Source organism: Calliopsis andreniformis, chromosome 9 (assembly GCF_051401765.1).
Source record: "Calliopsis andreniformis isolate RMS-2024a chromosome 9, iyCalAndr_principal, whole genome shotgun sequence".
Taxonomy (NCBI): domain Eukaryota; kingdom Metazoa; phylum Arthropoda; class Insecta; order Hymenoptera; family Andrenidae; genus Calliopsis; species Calliopsis andreniformis.
In genome coordinates, this window is record NC_135070.1 from 18,071,438 (window position 1) to 18,094,306 (window position 22,869).

Consider the following 22,869-nt stretch of genomic DNA (forward strand, 5'->3'; position numbering starts at 1 on the left):
TCAATAAATTAACAAAAGTAATTACGAAATAATTTAGCTGTATGCTGAATCGACAATTAACTCTGGCATCTCGTGAGAGCAAAAGTATTAGTGACAAAGGGTGGTCGATGTAACTGGAAGGAATAAATCAATCCTCCCGACGATTGATAAATCGAACTGACGGCACAAAGAGTCTGGGAGATTAACTGCGTTCAATGCCGATGCGCATGGAGTTTCTGCGGTCGCCAGAAAGTATCCTCTTATTCCGCCTCCCTTATCCCACGTCCCTCCCACTCGAAAACATCGAAGGAGCTTTCCAGCAATAGAATTGATATTTCGTGCGGTGTACTAATTGAATACAGGGGAAGGAAGCCACCCCTCTGGCGTTCCGCTTAAGTGGCGGTTGTCGAGGTCTCTCCGAATCGCACAACACGAGAACCCACGGTGCTTATGTACCCAGGCTTACAAATAAATACCTAAAGAGCCTCCTGTCGATTTCAACACGCCATTTGCGCACACGTGCACTCGCGAACTCAGAAAACCACCCCGAAGACTAATTTAATCTCGTGACTCTGTTATAATTGAATTATTCTTAGGAATCTATAATTGAATAGGTACTAGTCAAGTTGGCGGAAATTGGATATTGGTCTCGCTTGAATTTGTACATTTAGCGTTTTTTCTCACCTTGTTTGAATCTCTTTTTATATTTCAAACTCACGTGTCTATTCATATTTAAATACTGTGAAAGGTCTAGGTCATGAAAGTCAAGTTTAATATTTTCCGATCAGTTTAGTATGTTATCGCAAAATTTGTTTTATTAAAATTATCACAAACACAACATTTAAAACAAATGGAAATTCGAACGATCGCGCTCGCAAATCAAACGCAAACATTTTTCTTTTTTAATAAAACTTTCGATGCAGAGTGCTGCGGATACGCGAGGGATGCAGAATTTGATTTCACTTCGGAGATGGCAATTTCGCGGACGTTTCGGAGATTAAAACGAAACTATGTATAATTACACGCGTCCTGGGATTCGCAATTACAGTGCTTGATGCGTCGTTCGTTATAAACCCAGAATATAATATTCTAATTTGAGATTGCTGTCGCGTTCGAAAATGCTGCGAGATGTTTCACAGATCACTTTGACTCTTTAATGCGTCGCCTCGATTGAGAGGAATAAAAGTTGTACGAATAAGGTAATTGGCTGGTTTGTCGGCTACTCCGAGATTTCACGCCGGTTGAATCGTACACGAACAAGCGATTGAAAAGGCTCACACAGCGCGCTGAGACGATTTAAGTGTGAATATTTTAGTCACTGAGACTCGTAATAATAAATCTGCGGAGCGATTGTTTGAACGAGTATTCTGAGCGTGTCAATTCTAGTGGAGCAATCGTTTAATAATAAGGATGAGCAATCAGATTTTATACGATAGATAACTACATATTATATTACGAAAGATGTTAGAGTTAAAAGGTGATAGTGGACTCTCCACCTTTCTAAAGAAATTTTTATAATTATCAGCACGTGGTGAATTTGAAAGGCAGAAAAGAAAGAAGATAAATTGATAGAATTAATCTACATTAATATAGACAAAAAAACTAATCAAATATAGTGCTTCCATCTATCATCAGCAGAAACACGCCCTTCCCGCGTATGGACTCAAAAAAAGAGGAACGTCATTTATGATATGACCCAATAAAGACGAGGTGTACAGCGTTTTCCCAGAGGGACGCGTTTAAAACATCTCACGTACATAGGTGACACGCCGCACGGACTCATTCTTCCTTTCCCTCTTGCTCCGGGGTCTTAGACGTGAGACGTTGCGCAATGATCGATCGTCTGGTCGGATCAAAGGGCAAACATCTTCTCGGGAGAAGCCCTAGCGACCACAAAGGGTTATAATAAGCCGTCTAGAGCCTGAACAGGGGCACTCGAGTTCGAAGGTGTCGGTAACTCGAACCATCCGCCTCTTGATGTCTGTGGCGTCGAAACTGAATACTGTTCCAGATGGAGTCCGACGAATTTGCCTGTGACGGGAGGATCTAAAGACCCCGTTGAGCGCGAAGACGACCGAAAGGAAGTCAAGGGAGGCGTGAAAAACGGCTGGAAGAAACCGTCCCACCACGGCGCCGCGCGCGAAATTCAGGACACTGGAACCTCTCGCGCGTTATCGCTTCGTTCTTTCGATGTCGCTTCAATTAGCGCCAGGAGATTTACGGTCTTGCATCTACGAACACCTTCTTGTCGCGTATCCGCGAGGACACTCGAGCTACTTGGACTCGAATTGAATTCCAAGACGGTGTGGGAACCGAGGCTGCCTACTGTTATATCTCCCCTTCATCACTGTCGCTCTTGTAGCTCAGAAAAATTACTTGTAATTTCGGAAGAGGATCGCGAGCCACGTCTGACGCTGACCCTGTCACTGAAGCGAGAGAGGCTTTCCCGCTCTTATTTTTCATTGAAATCAATTTTCGTAGCTCTTGGAATTTATCTCGCGTCATATCCCACGAAACGTTTCATTTTTGCTGTTCTGGATGGGAGGAGAAGATTGACGGAGGTAATTTATTTTTTGGAAATATAAGAGTGTTATAGTGATTGAAGCTACTAATGCTGCGTAAACTGTTGTTGTAGTCTGAAGTAGATCTCTTGTCAGGGCTGGTGAAGCTTCTCATTTCTTTAGGTTTTATCCGATATCTCTCGGAGAACAGATATTTTCGTTGTCTGACCAGTTACACTCCCACACTACTGTGGAGAGGAACGGATTCTCTTCATGTCCAGTGTATCGTTTTCGATACGTGCCAGATGGAAACAATTTACTGGATTGTTTGGAACATTCTATTTCCACAAATATTTTTCAAAGATCTTTTGTTAATTAAATAAAAACCAATAAACCTTCTAGCTAACTAAAACAGTTGAAAGCACTGACAAAAACCGTGAACACTACATAAATCAAAGAGACAATATTGAGACGACAAATCGAAATAAATGTTCCCCTCATATCAGGAAGAAAATTATTCAGTGTTACCTTTTCACACGAGCTTCAATTCACGAGGCCCTCCATCGTTACTCAGACGAAAGTGTCGACTTCCCAGAGCCACAAGAACTCGAAACATTTTTACCTGTCACATTTCGATCGAACTTCCCCCATCCCTGTCGACCTCTAAGAAAGTAGAAGAACAGGAGAAGCATCCGACACGGTGAAAATTTCTTTTCCTCGCTACGACGTTGACCGCACACCTGGAAAGCGCTCCAAAAGAAGCGTGTCGGGTCTCACGAAAATAGAAATACCGGGAAAAAGCCACCGCGACGAAGAAAAAGGAGGACACGATGCTTTTTTTCCAGGTGACTGCTCGTTGACCCCGTGCATTCACGGTGTCTGAAGGAGACTTCGTACAATGCCGAAAAAACGAGGGAAAATGACAGACAGGGAAAATAGGAGAGGGTTTACGAGCATTCGCGATGGGAAATCGATACGATATTTCATCCGTTTCGCCGTCAACGGCCTCGAAGGTGCGAGCAGCGAAGTTGCAGTGACTGCACCCTCCCACCCACGGCGCCGCTCTAACACCCTCGAAAATCCTTTAAACGTTCATCCCTTTAAGGAGTAGCACGTCGTCGAGCCGATAAGCCGACGCTCGATGCAACCCCGCCGTCACCTTTCGATCGGTCGATTGCCCTACAGTGTGAAGTCATCTGTGTGGTGGAGCGCCGGTGAAAGATAGGCGAAACGTGCCGCCGTGCATTTGCATTTCACCGACGGGAGCAAATTTTCGACGATCTATAATCTGAATTAGTATCGCCGTTCTCTCGACCCGGTTAACCCTAGCGGCTCGACGTATGCGCTGAATCGAGCAAGTCTTTCAACGGAATCTTACGACTTCTATACCTGAATGTCGCTTTAAAATTCTCTGGCCGGAGTGAAGATATTTTTTAACCCTTAACTATAAAGAATGAAGAGAAAATTCAACATTTTTTAGATGAAGAAATTTATGTAAGAGATATGGAGGTTCGACCTGACCTTTGAAAAAAAGCAAAGGGCTTTCAGGTAAAGTTCAATTGAGCAAAAGACTGCACTGACTGTGCATATTATCACAGGCTGCAGTCTTCGACTATTTTACACGGAAACCGTTTTCTTGCATTGCCCGCGAAAAGTCAACGAGCAGCAGAATCGATAAGCTAACGGCGTGCCAGCAATGTCGACGCCTTTCTGTCGGTCGACTACTCAACTGGGTAGAGTTCACGTAGTAGAATCCGCTAGAAGCCAACTGGCTCGTTAACAGCTAAGCGGTGGAAAATTAATTAATAAACAACGAGGGCCGCGCGGGAAATAAAGTGGCGATTAAGTCTGATTAAGTAGTAGATTGCGCGCACCGTGAATGCATTACTACGCATACACGAGCGCGATACCGTCTGTTGATACGGTGTAGACGATAGTGGGCAAGAATAATTCATTGAAATAAAATCACGTCGGTTTACGACGCGAAGAAAGCGCGCCGGTTCCAAGTCAACACCTATCCGTGATAAGTTTATTAATCAGAACCCTCCCTTGCGTTAATAGCCGCTACTCACGTTAATTAATGATAAGAACCTTTCATAGCTGCCGCTACTACCAGTCACGGGGGCTTCAACTTAGTTCTCAATACTGATTATTCTGTTTTATGATCGAGAACCAGCCACCCGTCAAGATAGCCAACCAAGAAGAAAGAGATAAATTTGCATTGTTAATTGGAAAGACAGCAGTACTCTCGAGAGGACTTACTGAAATTAAAAAACGATACCGAGCGTGAAGTCCAGTAACGAGGGAATAATCGCCATTTCTTGTACGTCCAATAAAAACTTCCATTAAGTTGGTGCAATTAGTAGAATGCACGTGTTTGCGTGCTAGAGCTGCAGTTGCAAGCTCTGCACGTAACTTTCTGTCTGTTTACGATAGCCGGTTGCTTGGGACGAGATTCGTATGTGTATGAAGTTTATGCAAGTGTCTGATGCATATTCTTGATGCACAAATTCATCATGTCATACAAAAGTGAGGACAGTAGTAGCGATACTAATCACAATTTGATAAATAAAATACTTTTCCCCCGAGCCCTTCAATCAACGAGTCACATCAGTGTAAAATATTCAACACGATTTTATACAATTTTTAAATATTAAATTTAAACTTCACATTGATCGTTTTGAACTTTAAATATTTTATAAAATTTTCAAATTTAAATCTAGATTAATCTGCGCAGCTTTTTAATACATTTTTTGCACGCTATTTCAAGTTTATTTTTCACAAAATTGAGAGAAGGTACTTCATTCGACTCACCTATCTGGACTGCTATCAAAATAATGTGAATCAGCAGTCGAAGATCTCCCGATAAAGTTGTTCTACCACCCCAGGCAATGGTCCTCGATTTATCGCATATTCATCTCGCATTCTCTCCATTTTATTACACGAACGTTCCCAACGCGCTTTGATTCCAGCGTTCGTGTAATGTTTCCCTTTTCCATAAACGCCGGTCTGGCCCTAAATGGAAGCGTAACCCTAAACAACTAGAACCGGACACTTCGTCGTGAAACTTGGTAATAACAAGACCGCCCCTCGAACCAAGACAGAACTTGCGCATCCGCGATTAGATAGTTCAACCCCTATTACACCCTCTCTATCCCCTTCACTAGCTGTCCCCGTTCCAGGACGCTCGTCAGCCGATTATTAAGCGCTTCCATGGCGTGGATTCCGCAAGATCGACGTAAGTGACGGCTTTCACGGCTCTGGAAGAGATTTCATGGCGTGCAGAAGACAGACAGCCCCCTTCACGATTTCCAACCGCGGACAGATTGCTCCCAATGAATCGCTAGAGACTCCCTCAAACGTTGGTCGATCGAGGGTGGGTGAGTACAGGAGCGAATGGGGAAGGGCTGAAAGAAACAGCGAATCTTTCGGTCGAACGAACGATCCCCCGATATTGTTCCCTCTCGTTTCTTCTCGTTCGAATTAGCGATGTCGAACGCAGGGTAATTACCGTGCAAGCTGCGCGAGAGTTAATCCAGAGGTGACGAGAGCTCTTTCTCTATCCATTTCCACGTCGTCCACCTCGTCAGTTTCTCTATCTTCGATCGCTCCTCCCCGCCTCTTTTTCTACGTTTTCTTTACCCTGCCCTCCGCCTCGCTGACGGACAAATTGGATTCGATAATTGCGAATCACGATGGCAGGGACGACAGTCACGTCGCCGATCGGCCGGCAGCCCGATCTGCCAGGGGAAAATGTCTCCGTCTTTCGATCCACCTCGCGTGATGGTCTATCACTGTCGCGAACGCCTCGACAGGACCAGCCCCGAGCGCCGAGAAGAAAATCGATTTCGAGGATATTGCTTTCTCCCTCGATGAATCGCGCGGATCCGCGGGAATTGATAACTGCAGCTGCCACTGTTCGTCGCATTGTAATTACGTCTCTTTTCTTTCTTTGCCAAAGGAATCGACACACCCCCGGAGCGGTTCGACGCCTTTGCATAAGGGAGGGACAGGTCACGACAGTCGCTTCCTCGATATTGTCTCTTTGATGGAGGTAGAACGACTGTGGAAAGGAAAGTAATGTACCGAAGAGTGGCAGAGAGGACACCGAGACTTTTAATTTAAATTTTTAATTGTAAGGAAATGGCCAGGCGGATTGAGACTTCTGAGGGAAGTACTTTTCTACAGTCGCTACCAGTTTCGGAAAGTTTGTATTTCCAACGATAGAATACTTCATTTCGCCTCTTGAATATTCTACTTATATTATAAACTGCAGTACTAATAAAAGAATCTAGGTTGGGAGAAGGTGCAGGTATCCCTCGAGTGGCCGCAAGCATCGCTTTCTATTTAACCGCATCGCAAGTTCATTTTCCCTCGGTGAAAGTGGAATATTAGTCGTTGACAGTGATTCGAAGCGAAGAGATTATCAAAATTTCAGGGCTCTCGTAACGGATGGTGTAGAAATAGCCCGCTGCATTACAGCACGATCTATGGATATAGGTGGTAAACCGCGGATGTCCGGCGCGGATCAGTGGTGGTTAAAACTGTCCGCGTAAAAGGATCCATTTAAATCTACGAACACGCGCGGGAAATTTCTGGTGCACGTTGGCTGACAGCGGTCCTATCCGTTCCCTCGTTAATGAACAATCAAAACGAACGTGGGATTTTTTCAATTAACGTCGTGGGATTAAACGAAGAAACGTCAGATCGTTAGTTATCCCTGTGATTATCCGTGACTAAACGAACCGAACGCCTTCAAAAAACAAACAGAGGACGGCTTAGAGAGAGAATGAAAAATGTCTTCGGGATTGTTTGCTACGATAATTCTGATTGCGTGCACGCGAAATTGTCGTCGACTCGTTACGTCCACGAGATCGTTGCTGGTTATATACATCACGACATTTTTATCTCTCGATATCTGTTGGCGAATGGAAAATTGTTTTCTGTACTTACTTTACTCCAAAGATACATACTGTAAATGTAGTTTCAAGATGATTTCATTTGAACTTGTTATCAGTATTTAATGACACGAGAACTAGATCCAAAATCCTCCAATATCAAAGACACTTCTCTCGGTGACGAAAAGACGTGACTGACGAAATATATCACAGAATTATGGAAAGCCCGACTCGATTATCGTGCAGGATCATCCATCAACGTAGCTGGGCGTTTATTTTTATCGTTTCTGGACGGTCAGAGTTATTCCTCTCTGCTACACTGACAGATACAATCGTAATATTCTCCAAGTTGCATTCCATCCCGAAACGTTCATCCAGCTTATCCCGAATATTTACAGCCGCGGCGGTGGCCACGTCGCGATAGGACGACTTTTCCCGAGGCTTCTCGCGGAACACGCCCCTGGGCTATGTTTCCCAGCAAATGATCAACCCTGTCAAATATAGTCGGGAAAAGGGGGACAAAGAGGGGCTTAACAGCCCGACGAGATAAAAACTGATGGGTCGTCAGGACTATTATTGTGCGACGCGCGTAGAAACACATCATTATGTCCTGAGGGGGGAGGTTCACGAGGGTTTTCTGGTAGGGGCGGAGATGCTGCCTACCCCGAGCAGGTTGTGGCCTCTGTCGGCCATATATTCGTGCGTATCGTAGCTCCAGTCGGGGAATTACGAGAAAGATTGATCGTACCTATTTGCCGAAACCAAATTACACTTCTGTTCCCCCCTCTCTATTTCTCTCCCTCCTTCTCGCTCTCTGTCGATCTTAGAAGCCATTTCGCTCCTGCAGCTAGTCGCGCCTGGGGTTTATTTATGACCGTCGCTATAAATAATTAGACCACCTCTTCCTCGTACTAACGTCCACGGTGTATCGATGTATCGAACAGTCGATAGATAGATTATTACGTATTTCCAAAGAAGAATGGAAGGGATAAACGATTTGATGCATGGTCTAGCGATAGTGCTTGGTAATGGCGGATAGGAAAAGTGGATAATTGTTTTCTATGATGTACGGGCTTGAGAGGATGTAGATTTGCGGGGAGTAATACAGTTCTACTTCTACGAAGAAATTTTGAGATACTTACACTGAAGGGGACTAACGAGTTCTTCACGGACGGGATCATCCACTGTTGGAAGAGGGACATTACTACTTGGCAGCCGACTACTACCTCCAGAATACGTTTAATCAGGAATCTGTAACACATATTTAAATGTGTTAGTTTTATGTGATCAAAACGAAATTTTTAAGTTGAAATCAGATAAGAACTAAATTTTTTCTTAAGAAACATACAGTAATATCCCCGAACTTTTTTGTTTCTATACCAAACTTCGTTTTATCGCATTATCTTCAGTATGTAAAGCAAGATAGTTATGTGCTACTTTTCTTAGGTATATGAGAAAAGTTTGCGGAAGTTTTCTGGATCACCAAGAACAACCTCTTCTTTGTCTTTCCTTCCTTTACATGCAGCTTTCCTTTTCTGTCTTTTGTACATTGATTTCTTCAATTTGAACTTTTCTTTTCTATATAATCTGTTCAATTATTTTAGACTTATGTTAAATAGAAACAGTATAAAAAAAATATATTGTAAAGTGCAGCACCTACCAAACTCATGCAGTAAGCCTACAGTATGAAGTTGAAAATTGAGCACGAAGCTGTACGATACTTCCTGCAGATTTCATGGAACACGATGATAAAAAGTGCTTTGGAAAAGTTTCAGAACTGTGCAAAAATATGTTTTGTAATGGAATAATGTAACGAAAATATCTAGTCCCATTCTAAAGCAGTATTTTTATGATATTTAACTTCCGTGTCGAAAAGCATGCTTGAAATTGTATCCACCCCCAAAATACTCCTGGAAAAACATGTTTTTGCATAGTTGGAAATCCCTGTTCATTACACCTACAACGTTTTAATATATTTCATTACATAATTTTATCACGTTTAAATGTTTACATCAAACATTCAATCAGACTAATGAAAATGGATAAAAATGTATATCAACAGATGTCGCCTGGCTGTTACTTTAAAAATGTATCACATTTTTAAACATTTTGCTACATGAAACTGCATCCAGCTGAAGCTACTGAACATCCAAAAATTACCTCTATATCTCTTCAAAAATTATATCATACACGAGAGGAAATTTTCAAAAAATTCGAAGACAAACTTTTCAGAAGACAGCCACCGCGATATGACGTTTCCCTTCCCTTGCAATTTGTCCTAAAGATTTCCGAAGCCAACAACTGCCAATGGCAAGGAACGTCTGGGAGCAGAGCTCGGACTCGATGTACTTCCTATGCATGCATCGCGAAAATACATACGTCTGCGTGCAAACGGAGGAAAGTGTTCCATGAAAATCCTTGGAATTCCGGCTACAATCGGTAGTAGAAGCCGGAAGCACGGAAAGGAATACATCACCTTGCCCCAGGAGTCCATCCAAACGTACCCTCCTCTATTTTCCCAACAATAGCCCACTTAAATCTAATTTTGCGAACACTCCAGCTCGCCAACTTTGCCTTCTTCCCTGCGCCTGCTCCCTTTCCGATGGAAGTGCGCGAGAATCGAAGCCCAGTGAGAAAGGAGGGTGAACTTTTCGGGGAGCACTCGAATGGTTATGTAGAAACACGTATGAACGTGTGTACGAGGACGATTGAGAGAATTGAGAGCAATTCAGGAGTGAATTTTCCTCTATGCGAATTGATTTCGACTGATATTGTATTCTTTTAGAGAGTATCTCCTCGAAGTAAGAGGATGAGGAAGGAATATAATCAATTTTTGAAAGGGGAACATGGACCGATATTGCTCGATCAAGCGTCATCGAATATTTGAAACTCTGGTTATCATTCATCAGCAGGAGATTAATCACAGGATATAAAATGAAATTCCAGCATTGAAGATGACCAACTATTGCATTTGTTCAAAGTTTCATTTCCGAGTTTCAGTTTCAAAGTTCTCGAGTCCCATTTCCTGTCCTGAGTGCGGAGTAATTTCTGGACGGTACAAGAGTTTTCTGTATTGTAGTCCAATATTTGTCATTATGAAAGAGAGATCTGCAGTAATTTTGTCCGTGTACCCGACGATGCTACATTTACCCTTTCAGTCATAATCATTTTTCATTACTGGAAAAGATATTTCATATTCCTTTCTGGTTACAAAATTGCTAAAGAGATCAATAATCAAACCACAAAGGCTTTTCAGATAAATCAAAAAGGTAGGATTAAGAACCCATTAAAGGAAAGTTCCAGCTCTTATTACTATTTACCTTTTCCGAATCCTCTGCGTCCTGGGGAAATTCAGTTCATAGCAAAGCGTAGGCGCCAATATGTAGTAGTAAAGGTCACGGAGATTCAAGTTGTCCGGATATTGCACCAAGGTGGTACCCTCCACCTCTTGCTTCGAGTCATCGACCTCTCCACCGTTTTGTTTCACGCTGGAAGCTGCAACAACGAATCGCATCCGTATTAGAACGGGTTGGAAAAAAACGAATTACTGCGATGAATCAGGCGCGCCTGGCAAAGCAACAGGAACGTTCGCCGACCCTTTCTGAGCTACCGACTACTCGAGGACCGAGGGAACAAAAATCCGAAAGGCGAAAGCCGAGACAGAGTTTGATGAAAAGGTACCCGAGAAGTTACTTCGCGTCGTGCCCCGAGAATCACTCGGAATCCCTCCTGGGAAACTAGGAACGGTGTGTAGTTTAATCTTTCCAAGGAAAAACTGGGAAGTATTTAAACTTCCGATCCCTGGCGCGATATACGCTCTGAATTGCCCCATGGTGATAACGATTATTATTTCCTTGTAAAGGTGGAACATTCTCTGACTCTCAGTTTCTTTTCATAGGTTCTGCGAATGAGAGGAAAAAAAGAAATGTCAAGGGGAGGATGAGTGTAAGCTGAAGAAACTTAAATCTAAAATAAAGCAGTAGATTGTGAACATGTGAAGACAGACATCTAGTACATGACTGATCGGCTGACTGCAGTGTTATCTAATATCTTTTCTTCGCTCATATTTCTGACACAGGATAGAAATTTTTTGAAAATGACATTAATAAAGTTACTAAAAACTGAACGAGTATTAAAGATGGCAGATAAAATTTCGATTTGAAAAAGTCATATGAATTTCCAGACTTAAGCTAAAAGTAGGTTCGGCAAAACAAGTACCCGTCTTCCTGCTACAGTTACTAAACTTCTCCTTCCCTATCTAAACTTATCTCAATTTTCCCAGGTGACGAAGATCTCGTTCAAGTCTTCCCCGGTTCCTAAACAGTCAAAGAGACGCAAGAACCCCTTGAGGATCCCGAAGATCGTCGAAACTTCTAAAAATCGCTCGCGCAAGTTCAAGGCGGAAGCAGAACCCCCGAGGGAGCACTCGAGGTTCAGAATTTCGGTGATCGCGACGAGTTTTCGGTGGGACAAGTTCTCGTCTATGCGTCTAATCCCTTGCTGGCTTGAGTAGGTAACTGATAGAATCCCCTCATTTATCCAAATCCGACGGATAATCCAATCTGGAATTCAAATAAGCCCAGTTGCACAGGCTGTTACCGTGAGCCCAGGAACAGGCCGATCAGACCGACCCGCCTGACTCAACGCGACTCTGAAGCTGTTTTCGAGCAGCAGAAATCGACGTAACGCGAGCCGAGCCGAGCGGAGCCATCGCCCCGACGACGGACGTTCGAGCGACGTCTGGCGACGTTCCATGCCCCTCGAGTCCTCGTAATAAGCGTCGAAGAATTCCTCCAAATTAAATTCCTGCTGCCTCTTTTTCGTTTGTCAGCTATCACGCTCGCACCCTTTTCCCTAACCCCTTCCCCACATCTCTCTCGTTGCTTCATTCATTCGCTTTCCTGTTTTTTCTCAACGCCTGGTAGTCAATACCGAGCATGGAATTTTCTTGTTTCGCTGCGTCGCGTCGTTCCTCGAGAGTTAATGCGCCAGTCGGCAAGCGTCAGGTAGCGCAAGAAACCGCGAGATCGCGAGCATTCCGCGCGCGTAATAGCTGCAAGGAAATGCGAGTGGAATTTTTAATACGGCATCTTTGATCGTGGTATACCTATCAGCGGGATGGGGTCGATGGTAGATATCAGACTGTAGTGATCAACAGGTGAAAAATGTATTATTTTTGAGGGATGCTCGAGTGTGGAGGATAGGGTATCTGATATTGTATGAGTCAGAACCTTAGAGGTATTTAGCATGAAAAGTAGATATGGATAACTTAGCCAGACTAGTCAACTTGCAATTTATAAATTTTGTTGTATAGGTGCTACTATTATTAATTTTGAGATTAAGGAAAAATAGTACTCTCTAACACCCAAACGAAGTACCACTTAATCCTCATATGAAAAAAGTTCCCAGATGCAGTACAAAATAATCGCAAAAGACATTCCATGGTTCAAGCATTCCCAGCAACCAAATTCATTTCACTGGTCTCGCAGTTTCGCTGAAGTTTCTCCAAATCTCCATCATTTACGGTTTCAAATATTTGCAGGATGTTAAACGTGGTGTCATATATCATCCCCTCGGAGAGAAGGAACGGAAGAGAGGGTCTAATGCTACTGTCGGACGAATTTCCGTCTAATTTATTACTCCGTTGACGTCCAACCTTTCATACTCCGCGGAAGCACCTACGCGTCTGAAATCTTCTTACGTGCCGGTATCTTGAGCCTCGCAGCTCCCGAGCGACGAGCCAAGGCGAACGAGTTCGAGAGGGGTGCATCGGGAACAAAATCAGGCTTCTCGTTTGCGAAAGTAACTTCTATTTTATTCAATTCCAACCAAGTCGCTCCTGGGATCGACGTAATTTTGCCTCTGCGCCAGAAGAACACCAGCGTGAACCACGTTAGAAACCACCTTCGTATATATCGTGACGAGAGGTGCCGCGAGGGGGAGGATAAAGGGCGCATGGACAGAGCCTCATCAGAGGGAAAGAGGGCAGAGGCGGAAAGGGTGGTCGTCGGGCGAACGAGAGATCTCACAAATTAAGCTTGAGCGGTACAAGAGACGAAGCTTTCCGACCGATAGGATTGGCTGCAATCTTCGACAAGGCAATCCGGCGGACTCGTAAATTTCCTGGAACAACGCGAGCCGAGCCTAACAGACCCCGACTGTCTCGATACCAGTTGGCCACAATTTCCCGACGACACGGAGATCTAATTCTGGCAATTTATTTGCCCGATAAACTGAAGGTGTTTTCATCGGATCCTCGGAGCGTTCGTGATTCATTAGCCGAGGACATTTCCAATCCCGTTCGTCGCGTCGTTTACAGAACGTTTTCCCGCTGAATTCTCGCGCGCGGTTTCACCCGATGGGGTATTTTAAAGAGTTATCGCCCGGTGATTCGTACGGCGATTAAGGACAGCGCTGATTGAAAATTGCTTTCAGCCTTCCCCGGCAAATTTCTTGGAATGCTCAGCACATTCACTATATTCTTAGACAGATCGAGGTTCTTGCGATTTTAATTGCTAGAGTGGTCTGTTCCATAATTATCGAAGAAAAAATGTGGTAACAGAATAATTTATTCCCAGTGAAATTACTTATGTCGTGAGACTCCATTTACATTATGAAAATGTTCTATTTCCCTTCAACCTTAAATTAAGTCCCCGCGTTATTTTACATATAATATTATTAGGATAAGAGACTCGAAAGACGTTCCTTTTTCAATTACCATCTACTAACCAGCCCCAGGTGGTGTTCTTAGTCGCTAAAAATATCCCTTCTTCTAGTACACTCTGCAATTACCCTGGGAGCAGTAGAATATTAATTCTAAGAAAGTGCCAACAGAGTCAGGAGTTATACAAGGACCGAGTTTCTCATCTAAATCACTGTAATCTTCATGCATTATTTAGCACAGGGTCTACAGTGATTCCCAAAACACAGGAAGCGTCTGAAACGCAACCATCCTCTGGAACCACGCGCACGCGACCGTCCCGCCCCGACAAAGCGGCGAGAAAAAAGAGCTTCCTCGTCGAGACGTTCGACAAGAGCTAGGGAACTCATTGGATCGAATGGCACGGTGGCACGCGAAACTATAACCACCTCTTCCCAATGGCTGGCCCGTTTCAGCCTTATTTTTGCCCGTTCTGTTCATTTTCGAGCGTCCATGTTCGCTCGCTCGTGCCTGTCTCAAAAGGACCTTTCTCCTTTTACACAGAACTAAGAGAGACGTTAAAAGAGATTGCTTATCGAAAGTTACGCGGAAGGCTCGGCCGTCGAACTCGATTTCACTCGGGAATCGATCGATCGCCGGCACGAAACGACAGAAAGCTTCCACGAAAAGGGGCCCAACTGCCTTCTGCAGAGAGAAGTCAACGTCGTCATTATACGATGCAATAATACGGCGTGCTTCGACGTCGAGACGGCGAACAGAGAGGGAGGGGGACGAAAATTACATGGCACACGGTATGGAGAGGATTATACGTGTTCGTGGCTCCAACTGGGGAAACGAGCCCTCGCAGATCGCAGACCCTTCGGGTCGAACTGTCGGATCAATGGCGTACCTCTTCTACTGGCTGCCATCGAGGCATCCTATCGTCGATAACGCGATTTACCGATCATTCTGCCACGTGGAGTGTTTCGTGTGGTTGTTATACAAGGCAGTGATAAACTGATAATCCTCGAAGAGGTACTCTAGGTATACAAATTTGATTAAATCAAAGGGATGAATTTGCAGAACTTATGTTAAAGAGACAGTAAACATAATCAAATAATTCTACTTTAATTCCTAAACAAAAACGTTAGATATTGCTTTCCATTTTAATATATGCCAATTTTTTGGCAACACTATTGTATAATGATTACCTACTTACAGTATGAGTTCAGGATTTGTATAGATCAATGAGAACGGGAGACTAAAACATTTTGAATGACTGTAGTGCCCCGCCTCGCAATATTTACAGTTCGACCATCCCTCAACATCTGTTCCACCGACTTCCGGGAAAGGTATCAGCCCCGCGATGTACCATTCGCATGCATCCCCCATTATGTCTTCCTCTCGCATTATCTTGGCATTGATTAACGAGCCTCGACCGTGAACAAGAACTCAGGAAACGAGGAGAGCTCTGATACGACAGGGAATGGACTCGAGCCGAATTTGCAAACAGCCACTGTGGCTGTGAACGCCTTTGGTTGCATCTGTCTGTACACTGTCGTCGAGACTATAGCTGCCAGAGGTATTGACTAATTGATTGGAAAAGGGAAAAGTGTGTAGCTTGATAATCGAGTACGAGAAACACATACTGTGACAGATAATTAGACCAATAGTAGCCAAACTGTAGCTCTTCTAAATTACTTACTATGACTCCTAGACAAATTTTCAGGGGAAAATACCGCCTTCACTTTCACGCCTCGAATTCGAGTACACAAATGTCTTTAGGAAAATAGAACCCCAGAATAAGGAAATAGAGGCTTTCTTCTTTAAAATGAGCCCAGGCTTACTAATGTATGATTGTTTTTCGCAAAGTAACAGGAGTTAAAAAATCGTCATATTTATGGTATGCGTAAAGTTTTGAAAAATATATGACAATGAATTCTTAAAAATTCCCAACTAAAAATGTACAAGAACATTGTTTGAAGAAAGTGAAGTCTCCACGTTCCGAAAGGCTGCAGTAAATCACATTTCCCGATTGATTCTTTTCCAAGTACTCTCCACGGTCCTCGAGACCCCTTTAAAGCGACTCTAAGGAACCGGAAGGGTTGTATAACAGATTTCCAGTGCACGAAAGAGGGCCATAACGCGTCAAAATGATGCATGCGGTCCTTGCTACCCCGCGCTTTCCTCGAGAGAGCACGAAAGCGAAAAAGAAAAAGCGAACGGTGGAACGAGCGAGGGGGTTAATATTCCATGTGGTGAGTTTATTGGGAAAAGGTCGCTCGTATAATTTGACTTTGGCCGGTCTGAATAATCGATATACCACGGTAGCGGCGCCCAATACCCGGAAATAGAGGCGAGGCTGATCGGGAGTTTAAATTGGGTGGAAATTATTCGCCTCTTCCACCGACGCTACGTATGTGCACGAGAGCCAGGGATGAGCACACGCGTCGTGGCCAGCCGCGACACTGTATGCGCCTTCAGAGCCGAACAACTACCTTGGATGCCACGTTACTGGATTGCCAGTTCAAAGGACGCCGATACACTATACCATGAGTTTAATGAACCACGTTATTCAACTCTCTGGCATTCATCTTTTCTTCTCTGAAGCACAGAAATATTTGAACATGAATATTGATTACACTCTTAATTATTGGCATGAAGTATCTTTCCCCATACGGAAAATTGTCATTTCTGGAATGAAAAATTTCTGCTTCATAAATTTTAAATATCTCTCAGGTGAAGAATATTTTTCAAACATGCAGACTTCATGGTCCTATATTTTACAGCGATAACTCTTGATAAGGAATTTCGAGAAAACCGCAGTATCCTCTAATCCTCCTGCTATGCATTCCCTGACGAATCCTTGATAACTACAGCTTTGTAATCCCTTTACTGATAACCGTAGCGCGCGAGTTTATGTAACCGTTCGCTGGAAAATTCGTAAAAAGCGTTTCATATCACCGACTGAAAATGATATACAGCTGTCCCCGTGTGACATTTTTTGGAATTTGCGCGAAATTAGAGAACGTGGCGTCAAAGCACGAAACGATGTAAAGGGAATGCGTAATGCTTGTATGGAGAATGGCCACATGCGGGTAGCATGCATTTCGAAATAATGTTTCTGCGTGCGCTCGCTGCGATAAATTGCGAATCGACGATCAAAATAAACGTGTCTCCCTCCGCGTTATTACGTGACGGTAAACTGATAGCGAGACGTAGGAGAAACGCGAACTGAAACGCAATAGGAAACGGAACGTCTGATAGTATTACACATTGTCTACTTACACTGTAGATTGTTGTACGATAGAGACTGCCGCCGTATTCTGCCCTTGGTCGAGGTCCTTCTTCGACTGCTCAACCGACACCACATGTTCACTTGCACGTACGACCATAGCTTCAGGAACAGGATGGCGTACAGCATGCATACGTACATGGCACCGACTGGAACAACGGAGAATTAATTATATGTATTACGTTACGAACTGTCGTGGCAGCTTCGAGTTCCGACGTCTGCTTGCCTCTAATTTGTTTCTATCTCTTGGTGTACAAGAAGGAAATTGCTCTATTCTTTTTTAAACATTTCTGATCATCGAAGTCTAAATATTCAGAGACTAAACAATCTCTTATGCCATAATGCGTGCAGAATAATATGCACTGAAATGATCGAAAATCTCTAGGGCCAATTTCTGAGATCAAAAATTTCAACTGATTTCCCACGTACCTGTCAACACCGACTGTCACTCGTATCATAAATCCTGACGTCGGAAATTCCCGGTTGGAATTCTAAATCCCTAACCCCATATTAAAAGCACTAAGGATCGTTACAGCGGGCGTAACATTAAATCACTTTAAAGTTAAATGGAATTTGCAGCAGCTTAGCAATTCCCGCCTTAACCATATACTTCTTGCCGATAAACCGAACGGTGAATCTCGTTTCGCAAAGGATGAACTTGTTGAACCTCGTTAAACTTGAATCAATCCGTACATTCCCGTTTCGTGTTCGGATACGTTACGCTTTCTTAAGCACTAAAGTTCACCTCGTTGCTAGGAGAATCATTCTCTTCCTTCCCATCGCGCAACGTCTTCCAAGGCTTCTAATCAAAGACCTCGAACACCCGATCTCGAATCGTAATAGCCAGAGCGTCCATCTTCGTTGGGATCGCGGGAAAGGTGATCGAGAATGAGCAAAAAGAGCCGTATAATAAAAGGAACGGTGCACGTTATACAAAATTTATTTCCTCGGGAATTTAATTAAACAAATTCTGAAAAACCTGTATTCGTTATCTCGGCGTGTACAGCGTTCCCTGTGGGTTAATGAAGAAAGGGAGGGACGAGAGAAAGAAAGAAAGAAAAGAGAGCGCAAAATGATGGATGTGCGCACTAGTACACAACGCGCGAGTACATTTTAATCATCGCAATTTTACACGCCTCCGGGAACGTGACAGCAGATACGTTTGCATAAATACAGCAGGCTATGTGCTACCTAGCTGCTACGTGTCCGAACCTGGCAATTAAACGGTTTATAAAACATGGGTATTGCGCATTCACGTGTGCCACTTTCATCCACACACCAGTAAATTCATTCTCCTTCTCTCTCTTTTTTTTCTTCTATGCAACAGCTCTCCCTTTGAGAGAAAAAGAGCGCACTTGCAATAATCAAAGGTTCAAAGTACCCCTCAGAATTTCCCATCGCACTGACCAGAGCATCAACGTTAACGTGCTTCTTTCCCGGCCACGTTTCATCCACCTCGCCGCTGTGTTTAATTATCGGCACGGTATTTGCATCGGGATCTTAAGAATGTCAGTTATTATTATGCGGTGCCAGTAACGTCGTAGGGAATGTATAGGGTGGTCGAGAAAAGTGGAAAAATTTAGAGAGGCATAGTAATGAAGAAAGCTAGAAAAATAATAACACAACCTACAAATAAATTCACTGATAGATATATCCAAATAATCTTTGGAAATATCAAGTTAAATTCAAGTATAAGAAAGCTTCCTAAAAAGTTCTTCCTAGCAGATAAAAATAGCAGACTAGAATCATTTGATTTTTCAGTCTAACACCTGTTTAGGTCTAAATGAGTACCCTTCTATATCTCTCAGAATCTGCAACTCCTTTTAAAGACTACCCTATAGAGAATGACAAGGTTCACCGTAGCGTGATCTTTATATCTTCCAATATTTCCATCGAACCTGGCCGACTTCTTCGACCTGGATTGTTCGTATCTTAATTAAATCGTGTCTGCTACCGGTTATCTGGTCGTCAACCGAGATTCCGCGCGTTGAATGAACATACCTTCCAAGACTGAGGAAAACGACGATTTTCATTTTCCTCGATGTAAGTGCGAGACTATCTGGCGTGTGCAGTTAAAATTTTTCCCTGAAGCACGCCGCCTCCGTGGAAACGGACGAGTATTCTCGAACAAATATTTATTTAAATTCAGATTTTATTAGCATGTAAATAACATTGGGGGAACGTAATACGTTTGCGCGAGCGAAATAAGACCGTGGTAGGAGCGTCAGGCAAATGTTTAATTAATCAGAAGAACGCGCCTACTGCGGTTTATCCTTGGGGAAAGCGTTAAACTCCTTTCTCCTGAGCAGCTGGTCGACCCAGTTGCCAGGTAAAATATCGAATTCGTCCTGCGTTCGGAGGGAAGTGCTCCGAATAATGGGAATGTAAAACGTTTTCTTTGAATGTAAAACACGGCCGTTACAAAAGCATAGGATTGTAACGTCCCCTTTTGTCTGTTTCCCCCCGTTCGAATCGTATGCTACTTGTGAAGGTTGGAACAATAGAAGTGCGTAACAGGAAGAAACGTAATTTCTGCAAAATGAGAGTGTTACACTATTCTCCAGAGACGAGGTATCAGTGATGGGTTTTTAAATGAAATGGGAATATAACAGCTTCCGGTGCTTTCCTGAGCTATCTGTCGCAGGAAAATGGAAAATTCAGAATCTCTACGGAGATATAGGTCCTATTCAAAAATGAACTACTGCACCACATGGTGGCTGATTAATCTTCACCCCTGAGATGTAAATCTGGGTTTAATAATGACTTTCTCCCATTATTCATCGTTTTTCATCTGGCGAAAATATACACGTTATCGGTAATCATAATGAACGTCACCAGCTGAGTACCCAGAAAAAGGGGCAGCGGATTTACTGCTTCCACGAAGAAAGAACTGCCCCAGAACTTAAGGAAGTCAGCGAACGACAAATAACGATTAAATAAATACAGTGTAAGGTTGTCGAAAAAAATTCCATTTACCATACGGTTGGTAATAAAGAAATTGCGAAGGTGCCAAGGCTTTCGTGACCCCCCGTGCACGGTTAATTTGCGCATAGTCGCTAATCAACATCCCCGTGCACGATATCAGCGTTAGCATAAATTCCGTTTCGAGCCCTCGCAACCAGCCGAACCCTCATAAAATATATCTCACGGCACTTTAACGATCCCACCCTTAAATTACACGAAAGAATATAATTAATGCATCGAATTTGGTCTCGGCAGCAGTTTGCCAACCCGCAGATGATGCCGCGATAATGGGAAAGCGAGAAAGCCTGTAACAAGTATAACCGGCCGATAACATCGTTCGTTAATGGTTACGATATACAACGACCCCATCGAAAGACCACGGTGTTTCCACGAAATATGCACAAACGCGTGTACCACCCTTTTCAGAAGCATGGTTGTTTGAAACTGGCTCTTGCACAAGGCGAACTTTTTTTTTAAAAAAGAGATAAGGTCGGTGCTTTGCGTAAACATAATAAAGCTTTTTACACCCTACATACTAGCACCTGTTACGCGTATTATTTTTAATGGTAACAGCATTCAGTAATAGTGTTCACCTTGGTCTGAACCCAATGCAAGCAATTCGCCAGATCCACTGCGAGGCTGTTTCACGAAGCAGCACGGACCACCCATGTTTCTCCCTTTTCCTACCCTCCTCTGTCATCGTGCTTCCGTGCAAGGAATATTTTCTCCGTACCGCATATTTTCTTCGAAAACCCTAGAGGAAGTGCTAATTAGAGAGATTCTCGGATTCCTGCGGAAATCGTGCGTTTAAGTGTTCTTCCTCCACGTGGGAATTACAGCGCGTCTCCTTTGACGAGGAAACGAGTCTTACAAGGTCTGTTAATGATGTCGATGCTGCGAGTGTATGATATTGAAGAGATATGAAGCCTTTCATTCCCCTGCTTATATCCTCCTCGATGTTCACTGCACGAATGTCCCATCACTTTGATGTAAGACATTTTTTTTCTAAAAATGAACAGTATTATATATTTTATAGAGTGCTTATATAGACTTTCAACTCCATCACTGTCTGCCTTACGAGTCGAAGAAATTTGTCGAGACTTTATCTTAAGCAATTAAAACCCCATCACAGGGATAAATATTAATTTCCTGCGTGTGATTTCACGCCCCTGAAAGATCAATCTTTCCTTAGCCAGAAGATCAGATTAGCGAAATTGAGGTCAGTTGTAAATCAAGTCGCAGATTAACGTTCTCGTTTCGGTCTTATCGTAGGAGATCGATCAGATGTTAACGTGGCTAGGAAGGAAATTCCAAAAGAAACTGGAAAAGAACATGAGGGCCGATCGCGTGAAAGTTATCTCGAGGTAAAGGAAGTACATCTGCGTCCCTGTTTGTCGCTTATAACCCTCTCCTAGATTATCGTTCGCACGAGAGTTCGCGCGAGTAGCCCCGGGGCATAATGTATGTACGCAGTATAACCCTGCACGGGGCAAGATAATTGCCGAATGCCGTGACGCGTGTACACGTTTGCCGTAGTTTCCCGTCGCGTGGAGCCACGTTGAAAATGAATCTATCTCGGTGAGGGGCGCGCAATGCCACCCTCTGTCAAGCTTCGCTTTCGTGTCCGTGTCTCTTATCCGCTTTTATCGTGATCCTGGGAATCAGAGATCGATATCAAGGTAAACACTGAGTAGACACAAAGAGGTTTACGTCAAGATATTGGATAATCGATGTCACTAGTGTTTGAGGCTTCCCAGAGGTTCTTCAGGGTCTTAACTGTTGAATGGCGGACTAAGCTCGCGTTAAGATTTCGTTTACTCCGTCGAGTGTTGGGTTATATTCGATGGAAGTTGTGCTGAGTCACGAATACTGATTTCAGATCGAAATAAGCCTGGATTAAATTAGTGTGCACACTAATATTATGCAATTTACATAGTATTCTAAATAAATTATGCTCCCTCTCTAGTGGTAGACCGACTTGAAAAACACAGTCCTGCTGTGTATTATATTCCCACCATTCTTAGATAAATATCATCTGGATTGTCAGCATTGACATAGCGATTATAATTACCAACGCTTGAATAAATAAATGCTCACTACCGATGAGGATAGGATTAATTGTATCGTTTCTAATAATAATAGTTCCCGTGAGATTCTAGATACTCCGATTGTATCCGTGCACAGGCAACTTGATATAATCGACAGCGAATTGCGGTTAACCGTAGATGTTTTGTCACGAAAGATTTACGTCAGGCGACAAGCTGTCATCTAAATTTTTCATCGACAGAATTATGTCCAGGTGGATTTCCCATCGTTCAAAATTAAATCCACGATGGAACGAACAATCTAAACAAACCGGACAGAAGTGCAGCTTTTCCCCCGGCGGCAGCTATTGACAGTCGAACAATGGACAGTTATAAACCGGGTTCGAAGACAGGTCAGTAAGACTATTTATATGCAAACACGGTCTTCCACCCAGCTCGAAAGCGTATCAATGATTTTATTACCCCGCTCTCGATTCACCTGTCCCGAAAGAGATAAACTAGCGGAGATATATGGCTCGGACAGGAAACAATTTTCCGAAATTTTTGA

The 22,869-nt window shown here is 43.4% G+C and overlaps 1 protein-coding gene across 1 annotated transcript in view; it reads right to left on the minus strand.

Moving 5' to 3' along the window:
* Positions 1 to 22,869, minus strand: part of Mdy (diacylglycerol O-acyltransferase) — a 92,541-nt gene that overhangs the window by 15,318 nt on the left and 54,354 nt on the right. The window contains exons 6-8 of the mRNA XM_076384216.1: positions 17,307 to 17,462; positions 10,699 to 10,873; positions 8,521 to 8,629 (exon numbers count right to left, since the gene is read on the minus strand). Of these exons, the coding sequence (XP_076240331.1) occupies positions 8,521 to 8,629; positions 10,699 to 10,873; positions 17,307 to 17,462 (440 nt within the window). The remainder of the gene's footprint in view (positions 1 to 8,520; positions 8,630 to 10,698; positions 10,874 to 17,306; positions 17,463 to 22,869) is intronic.